Here is a 21,441-nt window from a genome sequence, read left to right on the forward strand (position 1 = left end):
AAAGCTGTTCTTTAAATTAAGTGTTAGTGCTATTCAGCAAGGACAGAAATTGTGGTGTTGCACCTGGGGAGGGAAGTAGAGCAGAACCGAGGTGACCCTGGGCCTTCACAGTGGGCAGAAAGGGGCGGGGAAAGAAAGTTACCACTCATGAGAGAAATATAGAAAAATGATCCACACCTAAAAAGCCTTTCTTTGGCAACTGTAAGAATCCCCAGCCTGTCTGCTTCCTCCCTACCTTGGAAGGAAGCCTGCCTGTTGGCATGCCCCACCTGCTTCTATAGAGCTCTGGGCAGCCTTCTCTTTCAAGAGAGAGACCTCATGGAGAAACACTCTTATGTAACTACGATTTCAACAGTTATTTACACTGTTAAACTACAGTGTTCCCTGGCTTATTTTCTTACTATTACTTTTTGTATCCTATATTGTTCTTTCTTGGATTTTTTAAAAAAAATTTACTGGAGTAAAAGTATTTTTTTTTTTGAAACAGTGCATAGTTATAAATTCTCTAAATGCCTGTAGGTCTAAAAATGACTTCATTTTGTTTCAGACTTAAATAATAGTTTGGATTTTTACAGAATTCTAGCTGCAAAACGTTTCAAAAATTTTAAGACACTATTCCATTGCTGTTGGATAGCCAGTATTTCAAACATTTTATAAAAATATCAGTCTCATTCCTTTGTAGATAATCTCTTTGCTTGTTTCTCCTCTGGAAGCATTTAAGATTTTCTATTTTTTTACCTTGGAGTTACAAAATTTCACTAGGATAGGTCTAGGCATGTGCCTTTTATTTTTTGCTTTTCCCATCTAAGTGTTCAGTGAGTATTTTTATTCTGAAGAATCGTCTTCCTTCAGCTTAGGGAAACCGTATTCTTTAATTTCTTTATTACTTCTTTCCCCACCGTTGTTTCTATTTTCTTCTGAAATCATTATTTATTCTTGTATTATTATCCACACTCCCCCTGAAACATTCTTTCTCTTTTGAAATCCTTGTAAGACGGATGTTGGATTCCTTGGCTCTGTCCTCCAATATATTAACTTATCTCTCTTTTCGTTCTATGTTCTGGGAGAATTCCTTAACTTTATATTCCTGGTCACTAATTTAGTCATCAGTTATATTTATTCTACTTTTCAACATTTTAATTTATTTTTTTAGTTATGTTTTTAATTTCTAAGAATTTTTTCTTGTTTTCTAGTTGCTCATTTTTATGGAAGCCCATTCTTGTCTTATAACACAATAGCCTCTTGATCTCCCTGAAGATACTAATACAAGTTTTGTTTTTAACATATTCTATTTCCTACATTATCTCTCTTCTCTTGGGTTCATGACAATGTAGGATACAAGAAGCAATAGTAAGAAAATAAGCCAGCAAGCTCTGTTAGTTTAGTGTCAATAACTGTTGAAATTGTATCTATGAAACTTACTGCACTTAAGAAATGTTTCCTTAAATATTGAAAGAATAATTTAAAAAACTGGTAGTTATCTGGAACTAATAAAAGTGAGATTATTTCAATCAATTATTGTGGGGTTTGGGGTGATAAGACAATCTTGTTTGGGGACAATACATTTTATAGATACTGATTAATTATAGATTCTGATTTATATTCAACATGGATAGAAAAATTAAGTTTAATTATATGTGTATATTTTAAATACAAGTGTATCCATTAGAATAATTTAGTATATATAACTATCCCACAATTAAAGGGGAATAAAATGGACACATGAAAATTCATCAATCTATATAAAGACAAGAAAGCAAAAAGAAAATAAAAATCATAACAAACAGAAAACACAATAAATATGATAGCAAAAAGACCATACTAGATGATATATCAGTTATTACAATAAGTGAGAATAACTTAAAAACTTACATTAAAAGTGGGAGACTATCTGAATGGTTAAAAATAATCACACACATTAAACACTCAAATATATGCTATCTGTAATAGGCAATATCAAAAGAGAGCAAATTAAAAATAATTTTGAAATTGAGGTCCATGTAAAATTATTACAGGCAAATTGTAATAAAAAGAAAGCTGAAAGATTAATTCTATATTAAACATTAATATTAATATACAAAATATAAATTTTAATATAAAAATATTAACTTTATATTAAATATTAATTTAATAGAAAACAAAATGCAATTTGAGGCAAAGGTTAAATGGAGATCAAGTAATATTGATTCATAGATCATTAATAAAATCCAGCAGGAAAGTATAATGGCTAGAAGTCTTCATGCACCAAACAAAAAGCATTGGAATAAATATACAGAATCTGTTGGAAGTACAAGAAGAAATTGACCAAAACCATTAGAAAAGAGCCTTCCCTCAGAACCCTCTGTTGCAATAACTTACATATTTCACTCTGAAACCATAAAAATATTTGTGTTCTTTTGTCAATTCCATTTAATTATTTCATATTAGCATTCTGCTGCTGCTGTTTTCCTGCATTCTCACTAAATGCCTTATCAAAGCTCACATTTTAGGGCCTATTTTTCAGGGTGCCTTCCAAGGTGCCATAGTCAAAAGAACTCTCTTAGTGTTGTGATTTTTGAAAGAAGCACATAAGATTTTGTTAAGTGTTAATGGGAGGGTATTTGGATACCATTTCTCTGAAGGCACCAGTCTTTTCCCTCACCAGTATGCCATCTAATCCTTGAGAATGACTCTACAGTGTTGATTTTATGGACACTTATGATTAGATGTAACCTTACTGATCACCTCATAGTCACTTCAGACCAAGACAAGCTTGACATCCTAGGCTTTGGACTGTTACTCACTGACTACCTTCAAGCAAGTCATATAACTTCTCTGGGTCTCAATTAACTTGTCTTTGAAATAAGAAAATAGGGCTAGAATAGATAGTCCTTAAAATTCTTTCTTTCTCTAAAGTTTTATTTTTCTTATTACATGATATTTATTTCTATTTTATCTATTCTTTTTCTAAAATCCAATATTAACAGAAACACCTCTGTGGTATATTTTATAGACTATGAAATTTTGACTTTTCATCTACTGAAACTTGGCAGATCTTTGGAAGAATAACAAAATGTTTAAGGAAGCAGTAGCTGGTACAAGCAACTGAAAGGATAGATGCTACCCTTTAGTTTTTTATTTGGTATCCTCTTTGGTTTCAACAATACTGATTATATGGTTGGGGCTGAGTAAACATCTCAGCAAGTGTCTTGAGTGAGTGATTGGCTCTCTCCTTATAAATGTGGCTTCTCCCTTATTTAGCTGCATTACAGGCACTAAAGAGAAAGAAGAGGTTTGAGAAGCAGCTCACTCAGATTGATGGCACGCTTTCTACCATTGAGTTCCAGAGAGAAGCCTTGGAAAACTCACACACCAACACGGAAGTGTTAAGGAACATGGGCATTGCAGCAAAAGCCATGAAAGCAGTTCATGAAAACATGTGAGTGACTTTAGTCTCCCTCTGAGCCATAAATTCCCTCAGTGCTTTGGAAGTATATGATGATCTGCACAGGAATGGGCTTACTCATTTGAGACTCTTTGACATGTTGGAATAGAATGTTCCCACAAAGAAAGAGCAGAAGTAATATTGGCAAAAGAAGAAAAAGACCATGAAAAAATAAAGGACATTTGTTTTGCCCTTAATGTTTCCCAGTGGCCTCACTATTGTTTGACACTCCACCTGCAAATATTTTCATTCTATAATTTTTAAAAAGCTTAAATGTTAATATCTGTGAAGGTGTTAGAACTATACAACAGTGGTTGTCCAATTTTGGGGGGACTCAAAAATCACTACTAATGAGAACACAGATGCCCAAGCTCCTTCAAGAAAAGTAAGGATTGGGTCTTTTTGTTTTTAACCAAGCTCCCCAAGTGATTCTGATACTAACCAATGTTTGAGAACCATTGACATAAAATAGTAGATAAAAGCATGGATGTGGGGTCAGGTTTTCTGGACTATAATCCCAGATCCTGCTGACTGTCCTTGGGCAAATTACTTTGCCTCTCCCTGAGTCAGTTTCCTTATCTGTAAATTGGAAATAATAATAGTACTTACCTCATGTTGTTATTATGAAATTCAATGAGATTCGAGATATACTGCACTTAGGAGTTCCTGGCACAAAGTAAGCACTAGGTAATCTATATTCTTAGTGGCAGTGGGGCTAACAATTTGCTTTATATTCACACTGAGAATCAATGTCTGGGACCTAATCCTTTTCCAAAGTTAAATATCATAGTGAAGTTTGGACCAAAGGTATGCAAGGGCAAAGAGTGACTGAGGGATGAGGAGAAGCTTCCATGGATGGGAAAAGGTGGAGAGACAGAGGCTGGGGTCAGTGAAGACATCTTTGCTAACATTTTCTTGGCTTGATAATCAATTGACAATCAGCCATCATTTTGACAGCTTCTGAGAGATCATTCAGTTCATTATCAGAGTCACAGTCCTATATTGTTGCTGTAAGCTGGGTGCTAAAATGTATTACAAAATCATAGTTTTTCTCTCCGGGTAGTTTAGCAGCATCATCCCTGGGTGTTCCTTTTGAGAAAAATTCACTCCCAGGCCCAAACTTTAGCTGTACCTTTCTCATATGATTTTTAAATAAATAATCCTTGTATGTTTGTTATAAATATAAGAATTGGAAATAAGGGGTGATAGGAGGATGGCAAAGTATTCTTTTTGATTACTACATGAAATTATGTCAAAATACTCAGCTTTTCCCATGTATAGAGTCTGGAAAACTTGTAAAAGATTTATTCCATTGGGAATCAAAATTTCAGTGTTAATTGCTTAATAATGAGGAAAATTGTCACTTCTCTGGTATCCAATCAGTTTGGACTAGCTTCAGAGTTGGAGGAATGATTCAGAGACAAGGTACTGGAGAGGCAGCTCAGATGCTGGCATTCGGACACTGGCAGCTTCAGTGGGTGGTTGGAGGCCAGTGGGACTTGGGTGCTAGAAACTGTCTTGAAAGCAGCTGTCCGTCCTGGGCCTGTGATTCTTTTGCTGAAGTTGCTGATTCTTCTGAGGGCTTCATAGGCCTAATCCTGCTCTCATCGGTAATCTCTCAGACCATCAGCAGCTATGGGAAAGTTCTCAGGGAGCCAGGACCTCAGACATACTAGGCAGTCTAGAAAATAGATCTCTAGTTCCAGAGTTCACCTTCTACAAAAAGCTGCCTTGATAGCAGCTGCTGAGAGCTGCCCGAGTGTATCTTAGTCACAGTGGTCCTTGGTCGCCCATGGTACCACTTCCTGCAGAGTTAATACATAGCAGCATATATTTAAATTTTACATATGCCCTACCAGAAAAAAGTTCAAAATGGGTCTACAAATATTGTTAGTTATCAAATAATTTGCCCTCTAGTGACCCCCAAATGTAATGGCTATCAACTTAATTTAATTTACATAATTTAAAATATATGTACATATACAGAATTATTAATTTTTTTGAAATGCAAATTCTTAAAGTTGATAAGTCTTATCACCTGGAATGTTCAGTATCCTACTGAAATAACTATCCTACTGAATAGTTTACTATACTACTGAAATAAAAATAAGAGTTTATATTAAATTGACTCATTTTTCTACTTTATATCTAAATTCATAATTTTAAAGTAAAATTCTAAGCTATTTCAATAAAATATTATTTCCCAGGGATCTGAACAAAATAGATGATTTGATGCAAGATATCGCAGAGCAACAGGATATTGCCCAAGAAATCTCAGAAGCATTTTCTCAACGAGTTGGATTTGGCGATAACTTTGATGAGGTGGGTGACACTATATAGAGAATGGAGTATGGTGGCCGCTAAAAAAGACAGCTTCCCATCATATGGAGCAAGCAGGTTTCCTTACACATTTCCTTAAATATCATTAAAGAATAAATTTCTTAGAAAAGTACCTGTCTTAAGAGGGAAATGAAGTGTTGGTAGCTCTGATTTAAAGGAAAGATTAATATAGTTTGGCAAATAGCCCCCTAATTAAGTTTTCAGCTATTAAGGAAAAGCAGCATGTGATTATGTAAAGTTAGTGACTTTTAATGGTTGAAACCTAAAACCCCATTACGAAAAATTGAGTGCTTGCACATCTGGGCAAAACAAAGCAGACTGTGTCACTCTGCAAGAAACAGATCATGCTCGTGTTAAATTAGAGGTTAGGCTGCCTCTGTTCATTACTTAGGCTATGAAACAAAATAAATGTGGAGTGACATTATTAACACACACATTCCATTGAGATTAATCAGTCAAATAATACAGGCTATAATTATAATGGTGGCGTCTGCACTGTGAATTTCAATTGTTCTCTTCAAAGTACACACAAAGTATACACAAATTTGGAAACATTTCCAATTCTCAGATTACCATGGCAAAGAATCTGACTTCCTACGTTCATGTAGTGTTAAAAATGGTACATCTAATAAGTAAGATGTAGTTCCACAGAATCCTTGAAAGTGAGAATTGTGTGTCAACAGCTTTTTTTTTCTAGTTTTGTTTTATTTTATTTTATCTTTCTCCACTCTACTTTTTTTAAATTGAAGTATAGTTGATTTACAATGTTGTGTTAGTTTCAGGTGTACAGAAACGTGATTCAGTTATACATACACATATATCTATTTTTTTTCAGATTCTTTTCCCTTATAGGTTATTACAAAATACTGAGTGCTGTCCCCTGTGCTATACAGTAGGTCCTTTTTGGTTGTCTCTTTCGTATACAGTAGCGTGTATACGTTAATCCCAAACTCCTAATTTATCCCTCACCCTCCACTACTTTCCCCTTTGGTAATCATAAATTTGTTTTCTATTTGTTGTCTGTTCATCTGTTTCTTCAATAGCTTTTTAAAATAGTATAGATCAGGGGTTGGAAAAATGTGGCTTTCAGGCCAAATCCTCCCAAAGTTCTGTTTTTATATGGCTTGTTGAACAAGATGGTTTTTATATGTTTAAAGGATTGCAGAAAACAACAGCAGCAGTGACAATAGCAACAAAGAAGCCTACGAGACAGAGACCATATGTGGTCTGCAAAGCCAAAAATACTGCTGTCTGGCCCTTTCCAGAGAAAGTTTGCCTATCCCTGGTTAGACTAACGAACACCTAATGAGTGCACTGTGACATGGTGGAAAGAGCTCTGGGCTCAATAGGACATCTGGGTTCTGCCATTTATTACTAAACTTTGTGTAAGTCCCTTTACTTTTCTGACCCTTAGTTTTCTCATTTATAAAATGAAAATGACCGGATTCCTAGACTATCTCTAAAGTTTCTTAAATTCTAAAATTCTTTTATCAATGAATAAATAAGTGTATGATACCTGAAGTCTGAAAATGATGGAGATGATTATTCTGTCACCACATATTTGCTAAAGAAAATATCAATATCTTTTCAGTGCTGTTGGTAACCATCAAGCACTATTGGCAATTCTGGGCATACATTCAGTGTAGGATAGTGTGTTCTGCTACTACTACATTTGCTATATTTGTTCTTAATTGTTTTGTGAGCAGAAATAGGATATTGGAATATTCATGTTGAAGGTACATTATTCATTCAGCCTGTGGAGCACCATAAAGCCCACAACTACACTGACCACACTATTTCACATGGCCTCATGCTATACATTTTCATGTTTATTTCCTTTTCATGAGGTAGATATAATGGTGGTCAGACAGTCATTCAGCTTACTGTATGTCTGATACATGGTAACTTGATCGAATGCTGTGGTTGGCTTAAGGATCTCCACTCTTGGCCCATAGTATTGTTACTCTCATTTTAATATAGAATAATTATTTGTTTCTGTGCCTTTCTCCTACATTCAATATGCTCCTTAAATGTAGGGACTGTTGTCTGGACTTTGTCTCCCCAGCCCTGAGTTCAGCCAGGAGTGAGCTCTCAGTAAATTTGTTCTATGATGAATAAATGAAGAAATCTCCTTGGTCGAATATAAGAGTGTCTTAGGTCATTTCTAATAATGACAACCTCAGAATTCTAATGATGACAAATTTAGTTTTGACTCCCAACTTCTCTCAGGGGAGTTGGACTCAACCTGAGGACACTTGGAGTCAGTTAGACATGAACTATTCATCTCAAGTCATCTCATATCTGTCATAAGGTGACTTTTACTCTTAAAGCCTCAAACTAGACTTGCCTCTCTAAGGTTGTTGCAGCGGAGAATAGTTTAGGATTAAACCAGACTCTGGGGCTATTGCTAAAAGAAAGAAATACAGTGTACCTACCTTGAGTTGAAACTTTCTTAACTAAGACACACAGCATGATATTTACTAGTTTTGGTAATTTGACAAAGGAACAATAATATTTTTGATTCTTTTTACTTTTGGTATGTTATGGTTTTACTATACCTGTTGTTTTATTTCAGTAGCATTAGCCCAAATGAAAATATTTATTTCCTCTAGTTAAATTCTCACAGATTCTTAATTCTTAACACTGGAAAATAAAAGATGCATTGGAAAAATGACAGGCAAGGTGTAAATTTCCCAGAAACTGTGGAGGTTATATATTCAGCTAGCACAAATTACTTGAAAAACTGTTGACGGAAGTATTATAAAATTAACTACAACAAATTTGCACAACCCCAAATATTCATATTTTAATTATTGCTCAGTGTTGCAAAAAAGACTTAGTCTTAAAATAAATATTCCATTTCACTGGGTTCTCACATATCAATTGGGTAGCAGATGTTCTTGTTATTATGTTTGAGGAAATCCACTTCTTGAAACATTAACTCCCTAATTCTTTCTTTTTCCTCTGTTCAGGATGAGCTGATGGCAGAACTTGAGGAACTGGAGCAGGAAGAATTAAATAAGAAGATGACAAATATCCGACTTCCAAATGTGCCTTCCTCCTCCCTCCCAGCACAGACAGACAGAGTAGCAGGTCGCATGTCAAGCACGTCCTCCTCTGCACATCGATCCCGAGCAGGTCTCTTCCCCACCTCAACCACCTGTGGTCAAATAATTACCTGAAATAATAGCCAGGCCTATCCCTTTTAGCACTTATTTTTCATTGCATAAAATATACCTTTTAGTACATAATTCATACCTGTTTTCTGTGCTGAAAATATAAATGTCACCAATTACTAATTTTTATCCATTTTTGTTTGTTTGTTTCAGCATCTTCCAGGAGGGCAGAAGAAGAGGATGATGATATCAAACAATTGGCAGCTTGGGCTACTTAAAACAGAATTTTTGGACACCGAAATTAATGAGCTGTACATAAGACACAAAAAATGTTTTTACCAAATATAGAGGTTAACAAAGATTCTGTTTTATATTTATACTGGATGAATAATTGTCTTTTAAGCCTCATAGGTAAAAGTTAAAAAAGGAGTCATGTGTAGATTTAGGATCCGGGATGGAATGGGACTTCCTGGTAGCATTTTGGAGGATCTCTCCATACTGATGGGAGGGGACATTCTACCTTGTTCACTATTATATTATTTCCAGTCCTGGCACATAGTTGGTACTCTCTATATATTTGTTGAAAGAAAACTGAATTCTATGAACATATAAAACATATAACAGTTTATAAGCAACTTAAGAGTGATATGTTTAGGAAAGATGGGGAAAATAACTTTCTTCCCTATGAGAATGCAAGTTTGCTGTGTGTATCCATGTTGTAGCCTAGGGTGAATGTAGAAGAAACGTATCTTTTATAGGAGACATGTTTGTAGAGAAGTCTTGTGTGAGTCTATACATAAATAGTTTCACTTGAGTTTTGCAGTTTAAAATCTTAAAGGAGTTTTAATTGACATTTTTTATGCCAATTAAGCTTGGAATGGGACAATGGATGCATTTCCCAAAATGTCTGAAAGCACTAACAGCTTACACTGCTGAGCGAGAATCTCCTGGGTGTAATTTAGTCACTTAGGGGGCTGCATTAACATTCCCAGTCCATTATGATGCTGTTATGGCTTCAGCGTGCTAAATATGTGAATATTCATTCTTTTCTGTTTTGTGCTCTCTTGTACATTTATTTACACTTTACATCATATTCCTTGTAAATACATAAAAATATAGGAAATTAAAAGCATATCTTGAATAAAGTTTTGGCCATAATGGTTTTTAAGTGAAAGTACATTATGTATTGTCCATAATGGTTCATGGACCATAAAATGACAAACGTCGTTATAGAAAATGGTCTAGTAATTCCCCACATTTGCTCAGGGAATACAAGGTCTAATGGGATGGAAAGAACACTAGACCTGGAGGTAGGAGTTCTGGATTCCATCTCCTGCTCTGACACTAACACAGTACAACTAGGCAAGTCATACACTCTTGTTTCTTGCCTTTGTGTCTTCACTGGGAAATCTAAGGGTTGGACTTGATGATGTCTAATGGTTCCATCTTGCCACAGGCCTTTTGCACATGCTGTTTTCTCTTAGCAGTCTTCCCACTCTCCACAACACAGATACCACATCTTACTTATCCCTTAAATCTTAGAGTGTCCTTTGTTTTGGTAAACTTTTCCTGATTGCACAGACTAAATCAAGTCTCCCTGTTATATGCTTTTGTAGCACTCTGCTTTCTCTCCTATCACCTATCATGGTTTATGTTGCATATTTACTTGAACAATCACTTTATTATTCTTTTTCACTGCTGGGCTGTGGTAATTTGAGGTCATGGACTGTATCTCTTCCAGTTCAATCCCACTGTGTATCTCTGCACAGTCCCTCCCATACAGTTGGCATTTAATAAAAATTTGTTAAATGAATGACTATTAAATTTTTACATCTTTTGGGTCCTGATAGAATAACAGGAACTGGATTTACCTTCTACCATCAAATAACTAGAAAACTGGACAAAATATATGAAACAACAGTTTCCAGCCAGTTGACAGCAGGCATCACTAGACTGTGATTCTTGAGAGGGAAACAAATGAAAGGAGTACTTCCAGTCCCAGCTCACTGCTTTCACAGAGCCTGGCGGTCTTACCGAGTGGAGGAAATCTATGGGGGGAAATTCCTGGAAAGGAGGTTGCTGCAGAGAGAAAGAGAGAGAGAGAGAGAGAGAGAGAGAGCATGCTGGAGATCTGCAGAGAGGTCTCTTCAAGTCTTTGGCTCAGAACTGATCCGTATACATGTATGAAGAAGCTACTGAGGACAGGAAGAACCACTGGAAAGAAGTAGGCAGATCAGTCCACAGAGCTCACACAGGGCTAGGAGTAGTTTGTGTTCCCACTAGCCATAAGGGAAAGACCTCCTACTACAGGGGCATCAGATTGAGTCTTTAGAAGGGTATTGTCTCACTAGTGAGGTCAAATTATGCATAGACTAAAGGCTGTTCTGTGCTCACCCTAAAAAGCTTAAAAGCAATCTTCAAAATGATGAAATGATTCCAAGTAACCTACCTGCATTCCAGAACAAAATCCCCAAATGCTTAAAGGAATATAAAAGCTAACAAGTACCAACAAAAAACAACTAAAATAAAACTGGCACCCAACAGCATAAAATTCACAAAGTCTGGCATCCAATAAAAAATTTTCAGGAGTGCAAAGAAGCAGGAAAATACAACCCATAACCAAGAGAAAAATCAAACAGTAAGAACAGACTCAGAAATGACACAGATGATGGAATTTGAAGGCAAGGGTTATTAAAACAGCTATTATACATATATTTCATATGTTCATTAAAATTACTATAATAAATATACTCCCTATGTTTGAGAAAGAAGAGAAAAGCATGATCACAATGAAGAGAGAAATGGCAGATATGAAAAAGAGACCCAAATTGAAATTCTAGATGTGAAAAATACATTATCTGAAATGAAAATACAGAATATAGTGGGAGGGAGTAACATCAGATTAGACGTTGCAGAAGAAAAGGTTAGTGAACTTAAAGACATAGCAACAGAAATTATCCTAAACAAATACTAAAGAAAAAAAAGATTGGAAAAAAAATAGAACAAGAGTAAGCTGTGAGACCATATTAAACTGTCTAACATGCAGGTAATTGGAGTCCTGGAATTGTGGTGGTGGGCTGGATGGATTTTTTTTTGGGGGGGGTGAGAGTAGGTAGAGGGAATACGATAGAAAAAACCCTTTGTAGAAATAATGGCTGAGAAATTTCTAAGTTTGATGAAAACTATAAACCCACAGTTCAGTGAAACTTAACATAACTTAAACATCAAAACCTCATAAATGAGACCTGAGACATGTTTGGATATCTCTCCCCACCTACTTAAACACACATTCCTAGCTAGTTTTGCTAGACCTGTGAGGTCCAAATGGTATCCATCAGCCACATGAAATGAGTACTTGAAATGTGGCTAGTGCAGTTGAGGAACTGAATTTTTAATTTCATTTAGTTTTAATTAATTTAAATTTAAAAACTAGTGCTTAATTTGGTTATAAGAAAATGTTAAGTATGCTTGAAAAAACTTGGGTACATACTTTTTCAACTGTAAAATTTATAAAAGATATATATACAGAACAAATATTTCTAATCGAAATTTGCATTTGAATTGAGATGTGCTCTAAGTGTAAAATATATACAGTGATTTCCCTACATACGAACCTTCAAGTTACGAACTTTCGAAGATGCGAATGTGCGTTTGAATGTCCAGTCACGTAAGTTAGTTCAACTGTCTGGTGTACATTATCATGTGTGTGCATCCTCTACAAGTGGTTGCGCTTTTGTGTACTTTACTGTACAGTACTGGAGAGAGTACAGTAGTACAGTATCTTTATTTCAAGCCCAGGATGCCCGCAGTTTGTTCACGATTTTCATGGATTTGAGAAGGTGGATGAGGAGTCCAAAGAGGTCTTCAGTGACCATCAGCAAGAAGCTGGAGCTAGATCTGCAAGAGGACGACTTCACTGAACTCCTTACTGTGCAACACGAGGAGCTTACTAATGAAGACCTGATGGAATTGGAGGCCCAGAGACAGGATGAAGAGAGACAAGAGGAAGAAGAAGTAACTGAAGAACCGAAGAGATTCATGATGCAGGAAATGGTAAGGGGATTTTCTTTATTTGAGGAGGCACTGTTAGTTTTTGAGGCACAGGACCTGAACATAGAATGGTACATGAAGGTTGAAGCAGCAGTCTGGAATGCAATCCAGTGCTACAGTGTCATCTATGACAAGAAAAAAGAACTACTACTCAGACATCACTGGATCGTTTTTTCAAGAGGGTAGATAGAATTGAATCCAGCAAGGAACCAGAAACTGTGCCATCAGCGTCAGGTGTGAGTGAAATTGCAGCTTGCCTTCCGTCTCCTATTGCTGATGATCCTTCATCTCTACCATCTCCCACCTCCTCTCCCTCCTCCAGTCAGTAACTCTTCTTGCCTGTTCACTCGATTCCAGCCCATGTATGCCAGCTGTTGTACTGTACTACTGTAATTTTCAAGGTACTGCACTGTAAGATTAAAAATATTTTCTTTATTTTTTGTGTTTGTTTTTTATGTATTATTTGAGTGAAAAGTATTATAAACATATTAGCATATAGTATTATATAGCCGATTGTGTTAGTTGGATACCTAGGTTAACTTCATTGGATTTACAATCAAATTAGACTTACGAGTATGCTCTTAGAACGGAACTAATTCGTATGTAGGGGACTTACTGTATTGGATTTCAAAGATTTAGTATAAAAAGAATGTAGAATGTGTCATTAGTACTTTTATATTTATTTTATGTTGAAATGTTGTTTTAGATGTATTGAGTTAAGTAAAATATATTACTAAAATTTATTTCACCTGATTGTTTTTACCATGTTTGAATATGGCTACTTGGAAATTAAAAATTACAGATGTGGCTCACAATATACTTCTATTGGTTAGCTTTGGGTAAGAAGGTCAGTTCCTAATTAGCCATGAGTGCACAAGTAATGCATGATTTGAAGTACTAAAATGCCGAAGTGTTAAAAATAAAGTAAATTTTGCAAAAGGTGACCTCTTACTCTGAAAAGACTTTGAAATAAAATTATAATGTTGTTGCCCCTCTGTTGACAGTAAGAAGGAATGAAAGAAATGAGAGGAAAGGTGTAAAGTAAATCATCCTTAGATTGAAGAGGTATTGAAAAGAATAAAGGTATTAATCAGACATCTAAAGGTGTTTCCAGCAGTGCATCTTGGAATGGAAAAACTTCTGTTTGGAAGGTATAAATTCTAGGATGTTTGCTAAAAATTGGTTTCACTACATTACAGTGGTACCTCAAGGGTGGATCTCCATTTGGGCAGTACTGTTTCATATTTTTAAATAAAATGTTTTCCAATATATCACTTAGACTTTTCTCCTTCTTCTTGGTTGTAAGAAACACAAAACGTAGCTTAAGAGACAAACTTGGATTGTTTTGGAAGTGATTTGGATAGTTCCTATAATCAAAGAAAACACTTGAAATGCAAATAAGAGGAAGATTAAAAACCAGAGAGGCTCTGGAATTCACAGCAGCCAGATCTAAGGGACTCCTTTTTCTGAGTAGCCAATGGTGAGGAAATGTAAGCTGCTACCATTTCAACCAAGCTGTTATTCTGCTCAAGAATCAAATTCCAGAGCCAGAATATTTGATTGACCAAGCTTGGCTCATATAACTAACTCTGGAGTAGCTACCCGGACCATCATGAACTGAGAAGCAGGAAGGGAGTTTTGCTAAAGCATAATCAAGGTGCTCCTTCCTGAAGAAGAGAGAAGGGGTGTTAGCTACCTAAACCTAAAAACACCGCTTCAAACCACACATGTCCACTCAACAACTGAGAATAATTAACTCTGAATTGCAACATTTCCTTATTCTTGGCAAACATAGAGTCTAAGCACTGATTTATTTAGGAGAAATTGGAGTAGCAAATAGTTTATACACCACAGTGGTATATGTTTTACTAAAACAAATTGAATAATGTGTCAAAGTTAGCAATCCAAACAAGAAGAAAGAAAAAGAAAATTTTAAGGGAAAAATTCAGAGAAGCTAGGACCAATAAGGATATCTTGGTAGCATTACATTACAGCCCAATGGAACAAATTGATGAACTGTTAGTCCATGTCTATTTCACCTCTCTACTTCCTTTCATTTCTTTAATTTAAGACAGATATTAATGTTTCTGATGGAGAAAGTGTTTCTTAAAATAGTTAAAATACTCCTTTAACTTCAAATTTACTTTGCATCATTTGTTTCTTGAATGACTAGAAGTTTTATTGCACTTTATACAAGACATTGGAGCTACTTTCCAGAAAAAAAAAAAAAGACTTGGTATACATTGAGGGAGTACAAACAGGGCAAAGCAGTAAAACTGTTATTCAGAAGGGAGATATTCGAACACTGAGCAAATAGGTAATGCCTCTGATTCTGAATGATTCTCCTGAACAGTTCCGATGTTCACAGGCTACTGAAAGTTATATATACACTATTATTTGTGATATCAGGAGGGTTGTGTGTTCCTGAAATTTCAGCATCCAGAAAAAAACTCCAATTCAGACTTCTCGATGAAGCACTGAAAGGATGACGTGTATGTATGTGGCATGTGACATGATTATATGTAATATATCTATAAATATATGAAATGTGTATATGTAGATTATATATGCTTATATACAAGTTATACATACTCTCTATATTAATACAATATGTGTGTGCCCTGTACTCTTTTGAAAGTCTGCTACTCCTTGCCCTCTACAACTTTCCTGCATTTCCTCAATCTCCACTCTTGCATTTCTTTCTCTTTGGAGGACTCAGTCTTCTTCCTGACTCATAAATGTGAATCTTTCCCAGATTTTCCATAATTTAGTTACTTGACCTCTATTTCTTCTATACTATTCATAGATATCATTTAAATTATAGCTTCAACTACCCTTCTATGAGAATGACTTAGATTTCACATATAGATTTATTCATTCAGTCAACCAATATTTACTAAATATTATACTCTGACTTCTGAGCTAGCATGGGGATTAAAGTTTAATACAACAGTCCTGTCATCATGTATATTTCTAGCTGTGACCTCTATCCCAAGCTCTAGTCAATTAGAAGTTTACTTTAGTTTTCCTGCCATCTCTTCCATGTCAACATCTTTGTCTTAAAGTCTGTTTTATCTGGTGTTTTTATAGGTCCTCCAGCTCTCTTTTGGTTACAGTTTGCATGGGATATCTTTTTCCATCTTTTTACTCTCAATCTATATCTGTGCTTGAATTTAACGTTAGTCTTTTGTAGACAGCATATAATTAGATATTCCGTTTTTATCCATTCACCAATCTCTGCCTTTTAATTGGAGAATTTAAGTGTTACTATTTAATGTAGTTACTGTATTTGCCATTTTGCTGCTTGTTTTCTATATGTCTTATGTCTGTCTTTTCCCCTTAATTTCTCCATTACTCACTTCTTTTAAAAGTTAATATATAAATGGTAAATAAATTCATTCTAGTGTACTATTTTAATTCCCTTGCAGCTTCTTTCACTATTTAATTTAAAGTTATTTTCTTAGTGATTTCCTTGGGGATTACAAATAACACCTTAATTTATAACTAGTTCAGATTAACACAAACTTAACTTCAATAGTATACAAAAACTCTGTTTCTATATATCTCCATCTCCCTTTATGTTGCATAAATTACATCTTTAGGCATATGTGCCCATCAACATAGATTTATAGTTATTGCATCATGTACCATTCACTTTGCTGTACAGCAGAAACTAACACAACATTGTAAAACACCTATACTCCAATAAAAGTTTTTTAAAAAAGGAAAAAAACAAAAAACTAAGGTTCAAAGGAATTTGAGTTGTTTTTACTCTGATTTCTTTCCTGAAGATGTTTGTTGACAGGGTCTGGAGCATTCTGCCATAGCTAAAGGTTTCAGATGACTACAGTGCTTGAAGTCACTCAGAGCAGACTGTAAAGTGCAGGAGAGCTAAATGTGTGACATGAACACTCCTGGTAGACCCAAGGGTCATTACGTCCCTGTGAGTTCTTCTCTCTCCTTCTCTTAAAATATTTCACTTTTTAATGGCCTTAAACGTATTTACTAAAACAACGTCAGTAAGACTTGGATCAGGCTTGTATTTAAGGGGTAGAAATATAATTGCTAAATTTTTGAGTTTCTGAAAGCATTGATAAATAAAACAAAGTCTAAAATTAGAGTGTTTTTGTACTGTTTGAAGCAATTAAATTGATCATTTATTGACCTGATCCTAAAATCATGAATTTTAGATTATAATTTGCCTGCCCCTTTGTGGCAATAGACTAGATGGTGAGGTTCCTGAGGGCAAGAACTGTAAACGAATAACCCTAACCAACCAAGCCAAAAAAACAGACAAAAAGGTGAATTGACAAATATTTGTTGAGTACCTATGCTTATTAGTACCAGGGATACAAAGATAAGCAAGGCTTGTTCATCGTAGGAGGTGGTGTAGTCTAATGGATCACGAGCACAGCTCCTGATGTAGGCTGCTGATGTGGTCCAGGTGTTGGCTCCATCATTTACTAGCTGTATGACTATTACCAGCCAGGTCCCTGAGAAGCTGACTCTGAGATGGAAAAGAACACAGGAAGTTTAATAAGGGGTACTTTGGGCATCAATACCCAAGGAAAGGATTAGATAGAAGGAGAAGCTGAGCTGCAATGCAGTCTAAACGGAGGCCTTAGCTAACCCTGTGAGACAATAAGAAGTGGTATCTGAGTGGAGGCAATCCCCCATGGTGATCATTTATTGAATGTGGCTGCCTTGAAAAAGGCATAGTCTTGGGGTGGGAGTGCCACAGACAACACTTCAAGGAGATGAGAAAGTCAGTAATATCTTGAAGGGGATGTGGAAGGTACATTATTGCTTCCACCACAGTCACCTTAGATAATTTAACTTTGTTGACCCTTGTTTTCTTCACATGTAAAATAAATATTTAAACATATCTTTATAAGGTCAAAATTAGGATTAAATATAACCATACAGGTAACATCCATGTTGTGCCTGGCACATGAGAAGTCACAAAGATTCTCCATTGTCATCTTGTTCACAACTTCTCCAATAAGTAAAACAACTACTCTCTAGGGCATTAGGTTTTCAGAAATGGGTAACCACAATTCCTGCCCTTAAGAAGTCTGGTTGGGGGAGGGCTGACACATCAAAAGACAGTGCAATGTGATGTGATAAGTGTTCCATTGTTGCTTGGATGCCTTAGGCTGGTCTTCCGGACAAGCTGTTGCTTGAGTTGAGGACTGAAGGGTCTAGTCCAAGGAGCTGGTAGGCAGTGGCTAAGGCAGGGCATTGTGAAAGATTATGCTGGGGTCTAGGATGGCCAGAACACTGGGTGTAAGACAGAGGGTGGGCAGAGATGAGGCTGATAGGAGCCAGGTGATGAAAGTCTCAAATATCCTAGTATAGGATTTGGATTTATGCTGAAGGTACTAGGGAGTCAAGAAAGGATTTTTAAGTGTTGATGAGCTTGACTTTTACAAAGTCCAGTCTACCACAAAAATAAAGACTAGATTGGAGACAGGTGAAGTGAACACAGAAAGACCCACTGAGAGGTGTGAACTGAGAGCACCGCAATGGGGTTTAGATGAGGGGTCACAGATACCCTCAATTACTGGTTTGAGAGGCTCAGCAGATGGTTGTGCCATTTTCTATGAAATAGGGATATCAGAAGGTGGATCAGACCTGGGTGGGAGGAAGGAGATCAGTTTGGTTTTGGACATCAACTCTGAGATGTTTAGTGTACATTGAGGATTTCAGGACTGGAGTGCAGAGGGTAATCTGTACAAGAGTCAGAGTTTGGAGTCAGCAAACTGTAGCTATAGAGAGAAGAGGGTGGAGTAGAAGAGGACTGGCTAATAGCCAGTTAGTGGAAATTGCAACTGAGGAAGGAACAGGATACATGGAAAACCCAGGAGGTTGTTTTAGCTTCTATGACATATTTTGACAGAATGGAAAAATTCCTATTTCCAAGAAGCAGCTTTCCATCTTTTAATTATTTGAGCAAAGCCACTTCTCTTCAAAAATCAACCTCTCGGGGCTTCCCTGGTGGCGCAGTGGTTAAAAGTCCGCCTGCCGACGCAGGGGACACGGGTTCGTGCCCCAGTCCGGGAAGATCCCACATGCCTCGGAGCGGCTAGGCCCGTGAGCCATGGCCACTGAGCCTGCGTGTCCGGAGCCTGTGCTCCGCAACAGGAGAGGCCACAACAGTGAGAGGCCCGCGTATAGCAAAAAAAAAAAAAAAAAAATCAACCTCTCCCTCAAAAAGAAGATATGGAAAAAAGAGGAAGAATTTTAGTTTTTCAAAATAAGGTGACAAAAAGTTTTCAAACATACCACTTTTAGAAAACTAGCTGTAAAACGAATTAAAGCACAAGAAAAGTTTTGATAAAGGAATAAAGAGAATGTGAAAAAATGAAAAGGGTGATACTGGGAGTAGAATTATTAAAAATGTTTAGAGACAGGCACCTTTCAACATTGTGTAGCTGGCAACCTAAGTGAAAAATAGGTAAACTAATAGAAATGGATACATTGCAAAGTTTATTACAACTAAAAAATAGTTGATAATGACTTTTAGCGTTTCAGATATAAAAATGGGTAAGGCAAGGGTACATTTTATGTTCTTACTTTATGAAGGTAAAAGTAAAAATTCACCAAAAATTCTACAGTAAATGAAATACATTCCTCTGTAGGCTATTTGAGATCTAGCTGGGATGAGTTCACTCATTCGGGTAGTACATTTTCTTAGATGAGATAGTCTCTCAAGATAAATCTCCTTGGGATGTATTTCCTTTAGGTCTGACAAACCCGTAAAACAGCAGCCAGACACCCAGATCTTCAATTTGTAGCCTCTCTGACATCTCTGATAGTTTTTCCCTCCGCAGAATGCGAGGCTATCAAGTGCTATCACGCATCGTTCCCACTAGGCGGCACTCCAAGCTCATCGTCAAGCCGAGGAATAGCCGCCGGCTAAAATCTGCCATAGGCAGCTCGCTTCGTGGAAAATCGCTAATAGTTTGCATTTTATTAATTGAAACTTTAGAATTGATAAATGCTTCTTTATAAACTAGGCAACAAGGCATGACATATGGTTTAACTGAGCCTGAAAGTAAGTCGTCTTTGGAATCCCTCCTGCTTCATCTCACATTCCAGGGCATCTTGCGCACCAGTAAGGTGAGGCTGCCAGGGACAGCATCAAGTCTGCAGTGATGCCTGGGGTGGCCCTCTCTTCCCCGAGTACAGGTGGCTTGGGACTGTGCTAACTGGGAGATGCCTTGGTTGACTGCTTCTCAAGGAATTGATAATACCCAACAACCCTGCTCAGCCATGCACACAGTAGAGGTAACTTCTCTAACAAGCAGCTCAGAGGAGCAGGATTTTCACAGCTCACTCGCACAGAGGAACCAAGACTGCATGATTGCAGCAGCGCCTGAGGGACTCAACATTCCAGTAAATTCGGAGAAACAGCTCTCCTTCTCTGTGAGCTTCCAGGCATTGGAATGGGCCCCGATTTTCAAAGACTTCAGGGAGGAGGATAGGATGCGTGCAGCCAGGCTCAGGCCGGAAGTTGTTGAACTCCTGTTTGTTGGTATTAAAATGGGACACTTGACCCTTCTTCACCAACCTCTTCTGTCAACATAAGCCTAAAAGATAGAACTGGAACCTGGAATCAGGGACAAAATTGAGAACTCTCCCTCCAGTAACTGTGGGAAAGTTACTACATAGATAATGGCTATGATCTATCATCCATGTCGTCTTTATGGATATAACCAAACACAGGAGAGGTTTGCCTGAAATAAAGCAGCACTGGACTGGAAGCCAAAAAGAGTTGTTTTCCATGACGCTCTACCACTCAGTCACTGCATTCAGGTAATCTTTCTGGTTTAATTTTTTTTTTTTTTTTTGCGGTACACGGGCCTCTCATTGTTGTGGCTTTTCCCGTTGCGGAGCATAGGCTCCGGACGCGCAGGCTCAGCGGCCATGGCTCACGGGCCCAGCCGCTCCGCGGCACGTGGGATCTTCCCGGACCGGGGCACGAACCTGTGTCCCCTGCATCGGCAGGCGGACTCTCAACCGCTGTGCCACCAGGGAAGCCCTGGTTTGACTTTTTACCTGTAAGATGAGGGATTTGAAGCAGAAAACTTGACAGTCTCCTTCAGGCATAAACATTCTAGGATTGGAATCTAGAGAGGTAGAGTCTGTCTGCAAACTTCCATGCCACAACCGCTGCAGGAGAGCTGTCCAAATCACAGTCGCTTCTGGGGGAAAGACAGCTTTGTTACGTATGGGATTTGTGCCCGAGGATCAGTTTAAACCAGCTAATTTCTAAAGTACTTCTAGTTATAATAGACCCTCTGAGTCTATATTACTTGTGAGTTGTTGATAAAGTATTAATTGACTGAGGTCCAGATACCTTATTTTTAAATTATTTTTAATTTCCAAGATTGGTCACAATCCTTTCACATGCAACAAATATCCATAGAGCCTCTGGCATGCATATGATTAGTGTCTACATGGGGAATGGATTTAAATGTACAGCCCAAGGCAGTAAGTACTCTACTA

General features: G+C 37.0%; 1 protein-coding gene across 2 annotated transcripts in view; it reads left to right on the top strand.

Annotated features, from left to right (window-relative positions):
- The window catches only part of CHMP4C (charged multivesicular body protein 4C), a 28,175-nt gene extending 17,600 nt beyond the window's left edge, over positions 1 to 10,575 (top strand). The window contains exons 2-5 of one of the 2 annotated variants that reach the window (XM_081258402.1): positions 3,241 to 3,418; positions 5,632 to 5,746; positions 8,737 to 8,902; positions 9,094 to 10,575. In XM_081258402.1, the coding sequence (XP_081114528.1) occupies positions 3,241 to 3,418; positions 5,632 to 5,746; positions 8,737 to 8,902; positions 9,094 to 9,158 (524 nt within the window). In that variant the 3' untranslated portion in view covers positions 9,159 to 10,575. The remainder of the gene's footprint in view (positions 1 to 3,240; positions 3,419 to 5,631; positions 5,747 to 8,736; positions 8,903 to 9,093) is intronic. The other variant, XM_081258401.1, reaches the window with a different exon arrangement.
- Positions 10,576 to 21,441: the final 10,866 nt, after the last annotated feature.

Source organism: Mesoplodon bidens (genome assembly GCF_964165515.1).
Source record: "Mesoplodon bidens genome assembly, chromosome: 16".
Taxonomy (NCBI): domain Eukaryota; kingdom Metazoa; phylum Chordata; class Mammalia; order Artiodactyla; family Ziphiidae; genus Mesoplodon; species Mesoplodon bidens.